The sequence below is a fragment of the Loxodonta africana genome, chromosome 8 (genome assembly GCF_030014295.1).
Source record: "Loxodonta africana isolate mLoxAfr1 chromosome 8, mLoxAfr1.hap2, whole genome shotgun sequence".
NCBI lineage: Eukaryota > Metazoa > Chordata > Mammalia > Proboscidea > Elephantidae > Loxodonta > Loxodonta africana.
Window position 1 is genome coordinate 46,337,572 of NC_087349.1, and position 15,122 is coordinate 46,352,693.

Genomic DNA, 15,122 nt, shown 5'->3' on the forward strand with positions numbered 1-15,122 from the left:
AGGACATAGTCCACTCTTGGCAAAGGAAGAAATGCTCAATATGGATTTATAATGAATAACATTTCTGCTGTTGTTCATGTGGGGCTATGTGGTTATAAGCAGCAGATGTTTTTTCCATTCACTGTAGCAGTCGGAATGCTAGGATCATCCCTTGCCTGGAGTTTTCCTGCTTCATGGCACCTCCTCCACTTTGAATGCCTTCCCTCTTCTTTGCCTTAAGAATTCCTCCTATTCATTGGTTTGTGTGTCCTCCCCTAAATGCTTTTCTTCTATCTTGGATTTGGAGTGGCACTTACTTCCATCTAGATCCAGGGCACAGATTGTGGGATGCTTTGCTGTCTAGCTATTTGCATACATGTCTTGTCTCCCCTGTGAGACCATAAGCTGTGCAGTGGCTTTGGAGTCTGGAGACCAGGTTTGAGCCCAGGCTCAGCACTTGCCTCTGGTCCTAGAGCTCTTCAGGCACTTAGCCTTTCCAGCCCTCCTCATCTCTATCTGCGTTTCACTGTATATAAATTGTACATAATTCTAACCTAAAAAGTCATAAACAAACATTGAACTCTATTAATGATGTGCATGCTGAAGTTTTTAGGAGAAGTGTGCTGATCTGTAACTTACTTTGAAATTCGTAAAACTGTAAGATGGATTGATGGACCACTAGAGAGGTGGGTGGATATGTGATAAAGCAAATATAGTAAAATGTAAATTATAGAGTCTAGGTGGTGGATACATGGGTATTCATTGTGCAGTCCTTTTAACTTTTTGTATGTTTTAAAGTTTGCATAATAAATTGTTGAAAGGAAGCAAAACAAACAAGCAAACAAAAATGAACAAAGAAGGCATGCTACAAAAAAAGCAGGATGGTTTCTTCAAGTTCTTCCAAGCTAAAAGCTCCAAGTATATACTGTTTTTCCAAAAGTAGCATTTTCTCTTTCCCTCTTCCTCATATAATCTTCGAACAGTAATAAATGTGCATATATTTTACTTTTTAGGCCAAAAGAAATCCATTTTCTGGGAAAAGAAACCATATACTTAGAACAAATTACTTGCCAAGGTTTTTGCTTGTTTTCTAATGAATACATTACACTGAATATAGGATGGAAAAACTTTAAGTTTAAACATTCATAACATGTTTTTTAGTGATGTGTAACTTGTTTGATTTAGGCCACTGTAGAAATTTGCAAGAGCTGAACGTCTCTGACTGCCCCACGCTCACGGTGAGTATAAGAAGCTTCTTTTACGGTTGTTTACGTAGATTCAGACTTGCTACATTGGAGTGCTTAAGTGCAGAGGTGTTGTCAAAGTACATGCCTGTCTGCTCATTTAGGACTAAAAAAAAAACGCTGTGCCTATTAGCAGTGATTCCTGACCCCTGTTCTATTCTGTTCACTTTTTGACAGAATTAATTTCTCCCTTTCCTGAGCTACATCTGTGGTCTCAATCCTTTAACATTTCTACTTTCCATTCTCTATTAAAATTATGTTTACATATGTGTAACCCCTTCCAAACTGAGAGCTCTTTAAAAATCCTCCTTTAGAATTTTTCCGTAAAATTTTGAAAGGTAGAAGACATTTTATAAATAAATAAAATGTGTACATAAAAATTAAAAAACCCTCAGAACTACCCCAAGACACAAATTAAGCATTTAAATTAGCCGTTTGATCCCTGTCCACTAGAACTTGGAGAACTGCTCTAGACTTTGATGTAGCTAAGCATCTCTGGGGTGACATACTTTTACATAAATAAGCTGCTTCTTTATGTTTAAAAGTGCCCTCAGAGTTGATCCTCAAGAAATGGAGGCATAAACATGGCAAAGACCACATCAGAGAGAAAATGCTCTACTTTCTCTAATTGTATTCAACTTTCTCCACTGGGAAAATGAAGATGGGCTCCTTCATTGAGAGAGGTTTAAAATCTTTGCTACCACATTCTTCAGATGTCCATGTATGGATAATGAGGTGGTTTGTCAAGTGTATTCATTCTTTCTGTGGATTTTTTTTTTTTCTACCTTCAAGGAGCTTCGGTTCTATACTTGAGTAGAAGATCATATTCTTTAAGTTTGGCTTTCTAAGAGGAAAGTCAAAACAATGCCATCTGTGTTGAGTTTGGAAACATCAAAGCCTTTTCCAGCTTTGGAGTCTAATAATATAAAGGGCTGATAATTTTATCCAGCTACATTTTACTATTGTTCTTCCACATAGAGCCGTTGGGAGACAGGCTTACATCTAAGGAGTCGGGTAACGTTCACTTAAAAAGCTTTGATTTCTAAGAAGCTTGCCTTATGAAATGTATTACATTCAGAAAGATTCAAGTGCACTGTGAACTAATTTATAAATCATGCTGCAACATTAAAAGACATTAATTTTACACTCATATGGTCAGACATTTGGGGATCAAGTTTTTAGTTTTTTTTAAAGAACTGTGCGTATGATTGGTCTGAACTCATTTGGAAGTCTTCCAGACAGGCAAATGCAAAGAACAGTTTGTTTTGACTCCTTATCTCAAAGGGAAAGTCAAAATTCTTCTCTACTCTATCTTCCCCTTCCCGGCCCCACGGTTTCATTTATTTTTCTCTACAGCTGCCTAAGGGCTTTCTTTCCTCTCCTTGCATTTTCGTTGGGTCTTTCAACAAATGCACACTACCGGATACTTGATCGGTAAACTTGATATATATGTATACACACACACACACTCACACACATGTATCTATATATAAATATATAAATGTAAATATGGACTCCCGTTTTAGGAAGTCCAGTTGTTAAGATTGTTTACTGTTCCTGTCCTTTGGAATGATTTTAGTAAGTTTTAAAATGGATCAGTTTAAATCGCCTTCATGCATCTGAAGACTGGCAGTGTGTGACATTTTGACACTCGAGCTCAAAATTCCTCCAGGGAGTTGAACTTGCAAGGGTTCAAATTTTAATGAAGTGGCATTGTGATGGAATGTGACAATTTATTTCCAAAGAGTGACAAAGGGAAGGAAGAATGAATCTGCAAGCAAAACCACTGGCTTCTATTTAATTTCATTTACAATTAATATAAAAGAATATGAAGAGACCAACTTTCACATTTATTTTTTTCCCCTGGGGCAGAAAAGAAATGATGGAGAGATAATGGGAAAATAGCAAAGTCCATTAGTTAGGGTTTGATAATATTCTTCCCTTTTTTTTTTTTTTTATGTAGGATGAATCCATGAGGCACATCTCGGAGGGCTGCCCCGGGGTCCTGTATCTCAATCTATCTAACACTGGTATCACCAACAGGACGATGCGACTCCTACCGAGGTAATGCTTGTGTTACCTGAATTACACCAAAAATAATTATGTGCTTCCAGACTCTGGCTTGCTCTTAAAAAAAAAAAAAAAAAAAACCACAACAACGAGAACAAAAATAACTAATCTGTCTCATCAAGTGGATTCCAACTAATGGCAACCATATGTGTTACAGAATAGAATTTTTCCATAGGGTTTTCTTGGCTGTAATCTTTACAGAAGTAGATCACCGGGCCTTTCTTCCATGGTGCCAGTGGGTGAGTTAGAACTGCTAACCTTTAGGTTAGTGAGCAAGTGCAAACTCTTTGCACCACCTAGGAACCTTTTGGGTTTGCTCTAGAATTTTCCAAAGGCAGTGTTCCCTTTGCCAACATGCTGCTACTGTGACACCACTAACAATACTCCTGTTCCCAAGTCCCCAAGTACCTGCCTTCTCCCTCCTTGATGGACCAAGTTTGAATAACTGGGCTTCTGCCTTAGCCCTTGTTTCTGTGTCACTCTGCTGGCAATGTGCCCAGTAGCTTGAATCAGGCCTTACCTGTCTCTTTCTGATCCCCCTTCCTGGGCATTGGAGCTTGGCTCCTAAACTCCAGTCTGGTGTCTGGGATCTTGCTACAACAGAAAAACATCAACATCCTACCTGCCTAGACTTTGAGCACTGCTATCCCCAGATTCCCTGTTGCTATGCTCTGTTGACCTACTGGGACCCCCACCACCTCCAGGGAACCTGATACTGGTTGTTTTTTGATTCATGACTGACTGTTGACAACCCCAGATATAAATATTTCTTCTCATCAGCCTTCTTTGAAGGAGAAGAAACGGGACACGAGACATCTCCTAAAGTTGATAGCATATTCAAATATATCTGAAATTTTTGTCATTCAGTTATTCTTTATTTTCAATAAAGAAACACTAATGAGGTAGAATGTACAGTTATATTGGGAGACATTCAAATTTGACATTGGGAAAGCATTTCTCAAACTACTGTGAAGGAATGAACCCTTTTTTGGAACATGACTTTTTTTAATATTCTTTGAAAATTACAGTGAGACATGTGGAAGAGGTTAAACAGAAAAAATTCTGGGTGGCCATTTTCCTTATCTCCTGACGCCAACCATTTTCTACAAATGTACAAGCCTGAAAATGTGGCACCATATTTTCAGCATATCGTATTTGACTTTCCACATTTAATTTAGTCAAATCTATCAAATCTTTCCTTTGAAATTTACGCTGATACTTGTAAACATAGAAAGTCCTCCTAGTCATTTGATGTGTATTGCCTTTTTTATTATTTTTTTTTTTCTTGTATGGTTTGTGTTTTTTCTTCTATGGTTTATGGTCAAGAAATGTGGGCTGAATAACAAATCAATTATTCCAGCATCATTTATTGAAGACTTCTTTTCTCAAGGGACATGTGACAGTTTATATATCTAAAATCCTTATACAGACAATAAATACTCAAAACTCATCACTTGTTAACATTTTCTAACCATTACTATTATCTCTGCTCTTGAGGTTACATGTATCTATTGTATTTGCATGGTGAAAATACTAAAGGGGAGCTACTGTGCACCTCTCCTCAACTCCCTGTCTAGTGACTTCTTTTTGGTAGCTTGAGATCAGCCAATATGGGAGTATTGTGCATCACAGAAACTAGCAACTGCTGCAAATGAGGGCTCGATTTATTGCTTTGTTAATTATTCAGAGTTGAGAAAATGATGGAGAAAGTAATAAAGCAGGTTTAAAAATCTTTCATGTTTGTAGGCACTACATTGTAAATAGAATAAAAAATGAGAAACTATCCTTTCAATACTTGAAAAATATTATCTGATGCAGCAAAGAAGATATCCTTGTTGTTTCACCTTTATCCTAGTAATGTAAATGGACATACTAATACCGGAACTGCGCTCATTCCTCAATTGCGGCCATAGGTTGCCTACAGATACAAGACTTTAGGCAAAAATTAATAAAAGCATTTCATGAAAATCAATTTACTATATGGAATTTACATTAAAGAGTACTGTGTATTTTATTATTTGTAAATTGTATGCTACACATGCTTTATTAAGATAAAAAAAAAAAAAAAAAAGATAGTAAGTATAAAATAGTAAGATGTATCCAGAGCAAAGGAGAGTGAAGAAAACCAGAGACTCAAGGGAGCAACTAGTGCAAAGGACAAATGGACCACATGAACCACAGCCTACACAACCCCAAGGTTAGAACTAGATGGTACCCGTCTACCACTACAGACCACCGTGACTGGGATCACAACAGAGGGTCCCAGACAGAGCAGGAGAAAGATGTAGAACAAAAAAATCAAACTCACAGAAATTGAAAGAGACTGGAGGAACCCCAGAGACTATGGCCCCTAAGACACCCTTCTGACCTGGAACTGAAGCCATTTCCCAAGACCACCTTTCAGCCACACAATAGACAGGCCCATGATAGAAACACTAACACCTGAGAGGACCGTGCACCTTAGAACAACCAATTATATGAGGTCAAAAGGGCAATATTTACCCAGAAGCAAAGATGAGAACGCAGGAAGAGGTAGAAAATCAGGATGAAAGGAGATAGAGAACCGAGGGAAGAAACGGGCAGAGTGTTGACGCTTGTGGAGAATGCAACCAATGTCATGAAACTTTATGTACGAACTATGGAATGGGAAGCTCATTTGCTCTGTAAACTTTCACTTAAAAGTACAATGAAAAAATTTTTTTTAAATAGTAAAATGTAAAAATTCGTAGTAAATTGAAAAAATACTTGTGCACACACATTTTTTGGAGAGCCAGTTGTTAAAACATGTTTCAGTACACAATTAATCATAAAATAAATGAGAAAATAGTTTATATTTTTCAATATGTAGCCTCTGTCTCAGAAACAGTATACCTCTAAATGTTTTTTCTCAGATATTCTTATATCTGTCAATAAAATTTTGTTTTATTCTTATAGATAATTTTTGTGAAAGTTATTCCTAGGGTTTTTGTTTGTTTTTAGTTGCCATTGTGAATGGTATCCTTTCTGGTTATATTTTCTAATTATATTTCCAAAGTGGTCAATTTTGGACTTGGGTATATGGTGCAGGTATCTTTTTAAACTTTCCATTTGAATGACTTGATTTCTTTCTTTTTAAAGTTAGAAGAGAACATTTAGGGCTCTAAGGTTACTTCCAAGTAATAATTTGGGGAAAACTTGGAAGATTTGATAAGCATTGTTCTCATGTCCTAAACAAAACGATTACACATTTGATTTCCTCTTTGACCCAGTACTTCTTTAGAAAAGAGTTTTTGATCCCAAGTGGTTGAAGTTTCTTTGATTGAAACCAAAAAAACCAAACCCAGTGCCGTCGAGTCAATTCCGACTCATAGCGACCCTATAGGACAGGGTAGAACTGCCCCATAGAGTTTCCAAGGAGTGCCTGGCAGATTCGAACTGCTGACCCTTTGGTTAGCAGCTGTAGCACTTAACCACTACGCCACCAGGGTTTCCTTTTTGATTGAACTTCTGTTTTTAATTTCTAGTCTTATGTACTGTGGTCAAGAAATGTGGACTGAATTATTTCTGCGTTTTGGAATTTATTGAGATTTCTTTGTGGATAGTTTATATCAATGATCCGTAAATGCTTAAAACAAAGAGTTTGTGTGTATGTGTGCATTTATGTATAAATTCTTGGCAGCAGTATATTAGTTTCTTACTGTAATCAAACTTCCCTTAACTTATTTTAATGTTATTATTTTATATAAAAGATCAATAAGTGTTACGTTTCCTTCTGGATTATAGCATTTAGTCACATAAAATGTATTCTTTATTCTGGTTGATATTACTTTACCTTGAATTTTATTTTGTCTGCTATTAATACAGCCACCTTTGCTTTCTTTTGCTTGTACTTTTGTGGAATAACTTTATGTATCTCTTTATTTTTAACCTTTGCATCACTGTATTTTAGGTTTATCTTTATATATAGCATGCAGCTAACTTCATTTTTAAAAAATATTTTCACACTCTGCCTTTTTGAGGGCAGTTTTAAAGATTAATATTTCCTGTGAAAATTTAGTATATAGTCTTATTTTTTATCATCTTGCTTTATGTTTGTGATACTTTTAAAATAATAATTTATTGTGGTTTTGGTAAAAATTTACACAGCAAATTAGGTTCCCATTTAACAATTTCTACACAATTTGTCCAGTGACATTAGTTACATTTTATATAATTTTCTTCTTATTTCCAGTAATCTAGTCCCTGCCCCCTTGCCTTCTTGTCTTTGCTTTAGAGTCAGTGTTGACCATTTGGTCTCATATACATTATTTTTAAAGAAGCACAGTACTCACAGGTGATACTGTTTATTTTATGAGCCAATCCGTTATTTAGCTAAAAGAAGACCTCATGGAATAGTTTTGGCTCAAGGTTTAAAGAGTATCTCAGGGGATAGTCTCAGGGAGTCCTCCAGTCTCAATTGGTCCAGTAAGTTAGGACTTTTTTTAAGAAATTGAGTCCTATTCCACATTTTCTCCCCTTCTATCAGGATCCATCTGTCATGTTTCTGATCAGAACAGTTGGTTGTGGTGGCTGGGCACCATCTAGTTCTTCTGGTCTCAGGGTAGATGAGGTATTGGTTCATGGAGACTATTAGCCCTGTGGACTTCTCTGAGTCTTTGGTTTCCTTCATTCTCTTTTACTCCAGATGAGTAGAGACCAATAGCTGTATCTAAGATGGCTGTTGGCACAAGCTGTTAAGACCCCAGACACTACTCACCAAACTAGGATGTAGAATGTTTGTGATGTTTATGCTATTGCTCTACTCATTGTTTCCGCTTTTGCTACACGAACTATGTTGTTTACTTTTATATTCTGAAGACACCTAAAAGGTATATACAGTCTGTTGTGAATTCTAACTATTGGCACTTAAATTTTTTTAAAAAACATACTTTATCATGCATTTGTCTAATTATCAAAGTCAAGATGAAGAGTAACTTTGATTCCCCCATGTTAGACAAGAGATCTAATACATTTAAATTTTCTATTTCTCCCTTGAAATATTTATATATATATATGTATATAAAACCATTGCTGTCCAGCTGATTCTGACTCATAGTGACCCTATAGGACAAAGTAGAACTATCCCTTAGGGTTCCCAAGAAGCGGATGGTGGATGAAATATATAGTTAATATTAAATATATATTATAGTCATATTTATAATGATTATATAGAGTCATAAGTATTTTTGCCATTTATTGATAGCCTGTTTGTTCCACAATTGCTTTTTCTTTAATTTTGATTCATCCTATGATGACCAGAAATATAGTTCTGAATACAGTATTTTTACACAAATATCGTGTGCCTTTCACGTTTGTTTGCCAGCCATGCTTCCCCCACCCCACCACCAGGCATTTTCGTAAGCCAAAAAAACCCAAAAACCAAATCCATTGCCCTCAAGTCAATTCGACTCATAGCAACCCTATAGGACAGAGTAGAACTGCCACATAGGGTTTCCAATGAGTGCCTGGTGGACTGGAACTGCTGACCTTTTGCTTAGCAGCTGTAGTTCTTAACCACTACACCACCAGGGTTTCCTGTTTTCATAAAACAACATTTTAAAAAAAATTGGCATAGTGGCACTTATGAAAATACCTCACGGGGAAGGGCATGGTTGGCAAACAAATGTAGAAAGTAGGTAATACTTTCATAAAAATACAGTACTGTTTTGCAGGAAAGATCCATAAATGTTAGATTTCCAGTTGCTTTTTTCTGAAAATGGCTCTCTATAGTCTTTGAGGATGAACAACTTCTCTTGGTGCATTGTGCTTGAATCATGTCCTCTATTTTATCCTTTAAACCCTACAAATGTTGCTCCATAGTCTTTGATATTTCAAATTAAAGTAAGATCTAAGGCCAGCTTGGTTTTTTGTTCCTGTTTTTTTCTGCCAAGATGGTGGCAAGACTTTCCTTCTCTCTGAGAAATTGAACATCTTTTCCAAGCTTAATTATGTTCTTTCAATTAATTTTTCCTGGAACACGATAATTTTTTTTTTTTTTAACGTTAAAACCTAGATCTTTTCTCAGCCAAGAAAGGCCTTTTTCTGTTTAATACATTTACTATTCCATTTGTTCAAGCTTTATCTTAAGAATCCTCTTTTATTTTTTAGATCAAAATTTTATCCTCTTTCCTTTGCCTGGCATCTTCTCTTTCATTATTTTCATCTCTATATACATTTCCTCTCAGCATACTGCGTTCTCTACATCAGTGGTTCTCAAAGAGTGCTCCAGGGGCAGTAGTGTCCTGCTAAATGTTTAGGAACTGGCCTGGGGATGGGGCGGGGGAGCTCTGATTAGTAGGGTTTGCCAATTTCCGTGTTGTAAATACTTCCACCATAGCTGATTTTAAGCTAGAAACAAGTTATTGAAGGTGGAGTAGGGAAGAGATGCTAACAATTGGCTCTCATGAGCTAGTGCCAGCCGGCTCCAGTGACACCACTGTGAGGGGCCGTGAGGATCCCCAAGACTCTTTCAGGGGTCTTTAAGTTCTGGTGGTATAGTGGTTAAGAGCTCAGCTGCTAACCCAAAGGTCAGCAGTTTGAACTCACCAGCTGCTCCTTTGCAACCCTATAGTGCAGTTCTACTCTGTCCTATAAGGTTGCTATGAATTGGAATCGACTTGACGGCAATGGGTTTGGTTTGGTTTGATTTTAGTCCTGTCATATAGAACATCGCCAAGTACTTTTATTTTTCTTTAGGTATTCCATACTAAGATATGCGTGTGTGTATACATATAAAAATATAAATGTGTGTAAATTCTATATATATATATATGACATATATATATAGAATTCTATACATATATATAACTGGAAACCCTGGTGGCGCAGTGGTTAAGTGCTATGGCTGCTAACCAAAAGGTCAGCAGTGCGAGTCTACCAGGCGCTCCTTAGAAACTCCATGGGGCAGTTCTACTCTGCCCTGAAGGGTCACTATGAGTCGGAATCGACTGGACAGCAGCCGATTATACATATAACCAACCAAACCAATCCCAGTGCTGTCCAGTCGATTCCGACTCATAGCAACCCTATAGGATAGAATAGAACTGCCCCATAGAGTTTCCAAGGAGCACCTGGCAGATTCGAACTGCTGACCCTTTGGTTAGCAGCCATAACACTTAACCACTACGCCACCAGGGTTTCCATATATATATGTTTAGAATATATTGTAAAATCCATATGATCTGAACTTGCAAAGTAGATGATTTGGGAGTAGCTTATATCACATTATAAAATTATACATATGTATATATTTACTTAAATCATATTTTTTCCAATCATGCTTTGAAATAACCTATTACCCTAGCACATTTAATATAATACTACAGCCACGCATAACTTTTTAGGGACACTTACTTCACAGATTAAGCTATGCCTTTAGTGGATAATAAAAAGGTAGGACTCAGAATAAGAACTTTGTTTTGGATTTTAACTTCTAGTTCTTGCTATTGTAAGAACACTCAGAATAAAGGATACTTGTTACTGATTTTTTTTTGTCATATAAAAAAATGCACTGTGATATTCTTATCTATGATAAAAATAGATTTCACAATGATTCCCTATTTTTACTTTGTTTTTCATTGTTTCAAACATACTTGCAAAAGCATTCTTTAACTATAAACAACCAGAGAAATGTTGGTTGTTGCTGCTGTCATTCTCTCTGCATTGCCTCTAGTATTTCTTTCCAAAGAAATCATTTACCAGAAGAAAGATGTAATTTTTTTGCCCTTCTTGTCAGTATTGATTTGCCAGCTTTTAATTTGAATATTTTCCTCACCTCCCAAGGACTTGCTCGGTTTTATAAAGTTAAAAATGAGGGCTGCCCATAGTATGCTCATTCTAGGAAATTTTTTGCTTCTAAATATTTCCTAAATTAAACTCCTTCTATTTATTCCTGCTGCCATGACCTAGGTGGCACTTTCAGCACCTCATTTGGCACGCATCCTGATGGTTCTACCCCCAGCTTTCTTCCCCGTCAATCCACTCTGCTGCATGCTACAAGAAGAATCATCCTGGAACAATCTTCTCACCATCTCTTTACCATGCATAACATCTAGACCCTTCCCTTACTGTCCCTGAACATTATTGCATCAACCTTACCTGCCCAGGTTTCCCAAAAGAAGCCCTCAACTCTGGTCATCTGATTGCTATGTGCTCCTGCTTTCTCTTCAGCTGGAAAGCCCTCCTCTTCTATTTGCTAAGCCACGGCCTTTACACCTCAAATCACACTATCTTCTGGCAGTCCACAGTAATTTCTCTCTTCTCTGAATTCTTACAACAACATTGTTACTTGTTCACCATGGTTAACCACTCTGTGCGAGGCATTCTGGGCATTCAGTAGTGAGTGAAGCTATTGTGATCTTTGCTCCTTGGTGGAGCCTTATATGGCTCAGGGGTAGCCCTGGTGATGCAATGGTTAAGTGCTTGCCTACTAACTGAAAGGTTGGTGGTTTGAACCTATTCAGTGGCTCCACAGGAGAAAGACCTGGCGATCTGCTCCCATAAAGACTGCCAAAAACCGAACCTGCTGCCGTTGAGTTGATATGGACTCATAGTGACTCTATAGGCTAGATTAAAACTGCCTTATAGGGCTTCCAAGCAGTGGCTGGTGGGTTCAAATTGCTACCTTTTGGTTAGCAGCCAAACGCTTAAGCACTGCACCACCAGGGCTCCCTATAAAGATTGCAGCCTAGAAAATTCTATAGGGCAGTTTTACTCTTCACGTGGAGTCACAATGAATTGAAAAGGACTTAACAGCACCTAACGACAACATATATTCCAGAGAGTGGTGTCTAATTATTTTTCATGTGGATGAATTCATCCTTCAGTTAGCTTGGAAACTTCTTTTTTTAAAAAAATTTTTATTGTGCTTTAAGTGAAAGTTTACAAATCAAGTCAGTCTCTCACACAAAAACTTATATATGCCTTGCTACATACTCCCAATTACTCTCCCCCTAATGAGACAGTCTGCTCCCTTCCTCCACTCTCTCTTTTCATGTCCATTTTGCCAGCTTTTAACCCCCTCTACCCTCTCATCTCCCCACCAGTCTCAAGTGTCCACCTGATCCAAGAAGCTCACTCCTCACCAGCATCCCTCTCCAACCCATTGTTCAGTCCAGTCCATGTCTGAAGAGTTGGCTTTGGGAATGGTTCCTGTCCTGGGCCAACGGAAGGTCTGGGGGCCATGACCACCAGGGTCCTTCTAATCTCAGTCAGACCATTAAGTCTGGTCTTCTTACAAGAATTTGGGGTCTGCATCCCACTGCTCTTCTGCTCCCTCAAGGGTTCTCTGTTGTGTTCCCTGTCAGGGCTGTTATCAGTTGTAGCCAGGCACCATCTAGTTCTTCTGGTTTCAGGCTGATGTAGTCTCTGGTTTTTGTGGCTGTTTCTGTCTCTTGGGCTCGTAATTACCTTGTGTCCTCGGTGTTCTTCCTTCTCCTTTGATCCAGGTGGGTTGAGACCAATTGATGCATCTTAGATGGCTGTTTGCTAGCGTTTAAGACCCCAGACACCACTCTTCAAAGTAGGATGCAGGATGTTTTCTTAATAGATTTTATTATGCCAATTGACTTAGATGTTCCCTGAAACCATGGTCCCCAAACCCCTGCCTCTGCTACACTGGCCTTCAAAGTGTTCAGTTTATTCAGGAAACTTCTTTGTTTTTGGTTTAGTCTAGTTGTGCTGAAGTCGCCTGTATTGTGTGTTGTCTTTCCCTTCACCTAAAGTAGTTCTCATCTACTATATAATTAGTGAATACCCCTCCCCCACCCCTTCCCCCTCTTGTAACCACAAAAGAATGTTTTCTTCTCAGTTTAAACTATTTCTCAAGTTCTAATAATAGTGGTCTTATAACAAACTATGGATAACACTGCAAAGAATGGGAATTCCGGAACACTTAATTGTGCTCATGAGGAGCCTTTACATAGATCAAGAGGCAGTTGTTTCGACATAACAAGGGGATACTGATTGGTTTAAAGTCAGCAAAGGTGTGCGTCAGGGTTGTATTCTTTCACCATACCTATTTAATCTGTATGCTGAACAAATAATACGAGAAGCTGGACTATGTGAAGAAGAACGGGGCATTAGGATTGGAGGAAGACTCATTAACAACCTGCATTATGCAGATGACACAACCTTGCTTGCTGAAAGTGAAGAGGACTTGAAGCACTTACTAATGAAGATCAAAGACCACAGCCTTCAGTATGGATTACACCTCAACACAAAGAAAACAAAAATCCTCACAACTGGACCCATGAGCAACATCATGATAAATGGAGAAAAGATTAAAGTTGTCAAGGATTTCATTTTACTTGGATCCACAATCAACAGCCATGAACGCAGCAATCAAGAAATCAAAAGATGCATTGCATTGGGCAAATCTGCTGCAAAGGACCTCTTAAAAGTGTTGAAGAGCAAAGATGTCACCCTGAAGTCTAAGGTGTGCCTGACCCAAGCCATGGTGTTTTCAATTACATCATATGCATGTGAAAGCTGGACAATGAATAAGGAAGATCGAAGAAGAGTTGACGCCTTTGAATTGTGGTGTTGGCGAAGGATGTTGAATATACCATGGACTGCCAAAAGAATGAACAAATCTGTCTTGGAAGAAGTGCAGCCAGAATGCTCCTCAGAGGCAAGGATGGTGAGACTGTGTCTTACATACTTTGGACATGTTGTCAGGAGGGATCAGTTCCTGGAGAAGGACATCATGCTTGGCAGAGTACAGGGTCAGCTGAAAAGAGGAAGAGCCTTAATGAGGTGGATTGACACAGTGGCTGCAACAAATGGGCTCAGGCATAACAACGATTGTAAGGATGGCTCAGGACTGGGCAGTGTTTCGTTCTGTTGCGCATAGGGTCGCTATGAGTCGGAACCGACTCGACGGTACCTAACAACAACAACAATATTCGTCCTTTTGCAGTTGACTAATTTCACTCAGCATAATGCCTTCCAGGTTTGTCCATGTTATGAAATGTTTCAAAGATTCCTCACTGTTCTTTATCAATGCATAGTATTCCATTGTGTGAATATACCATAATTTATTTATCCATTCATCTGTTGATGGGCATCTTTGTTGCTTCTATCATTTTGCTATTGTAAACAGTGCTGCAATAAACATGGGTGTGCATTTATCTGTTCGTGTAAAGGCTCTTATTTCTCTAGGATATATTCTGAGGAGTGGGATAGCTGGATTGAATGGTAGTTCTATTTCTAGCTTTTTAAGAAAGTGCCAAATCAATTTCCAAAGTGGTTGTACCAGTTGACATTCCCACCAGCAATATATAAGTGTTCCAATCTCTCCACAGCCTCTCCAACATTTATTGTTTTGTGTTTTTTGGATTAATGCCAGCCTTGTTGGAGTGAGATGAAATCTCATTGTGGTTTTGATTTGCATTTCTCTAATTGCTAATGATCGTGAGCATTTCCTCATGTATCTGTTAGCTACCTGAATGTCTTCTTTAGTGAAGTGTCTATTCATATCTTTTGCCCATTTTTTAATTGGGTTGTCTTTTCGTAGTTGAGTTTTTGCAGTATCATGTAGATTTTAGAGAACAGGCGCTGATCGGAAACGTCATAGCTAAAAGCTTTTTCCTAGTCTGTAGGTAGTCTTTTTACTCTTTTGATGAAATCTTTGGATGAGAAGAGCTGTTTGATTTTTAGGAGCTCCCAGTTATCTAGTTTTACTTCTGCATTCTTAGTAATGTTTTGTGTACTGTTTATGGAATGTGTTAGGGCTCCTAACGTTGTCCCTATTTTTTCTTCCGTGATCTTTACCTTTTGAGATTTTATATTTAGGCCTTTGATCCATTTTGA

General features: G+C 38.0%; 1 protein-coding gene across 2 annotated transcripts in view; it reads left to right on the plus strand.

The window, feature by feature from the left end:
- FBXL13 (F-box and leucine rich repeat protein 13) overlaps window positions 1-15,122 on the plus strand; it is a 298,479-nt gene that overhangs the window by 163,544 nt on the left and 119,813 nt on the right. For both annotated transcript variants that reach the window (XM_064289905.1, XM_064289906.1), the window contains 2 exons: window positions 1,165-1,217; window positions 3,187-3,287. In XM_064289905.1, the coding sequence (XP_064145975.1) occupies window positions 1,165-1,217; window positions 3,187-3,287 (154 nt within the window). The remainder of the gene's footprint in view (window positions 1-1,164; window positions 1,218-3,186; window positions 3,288-15,122) is intronic.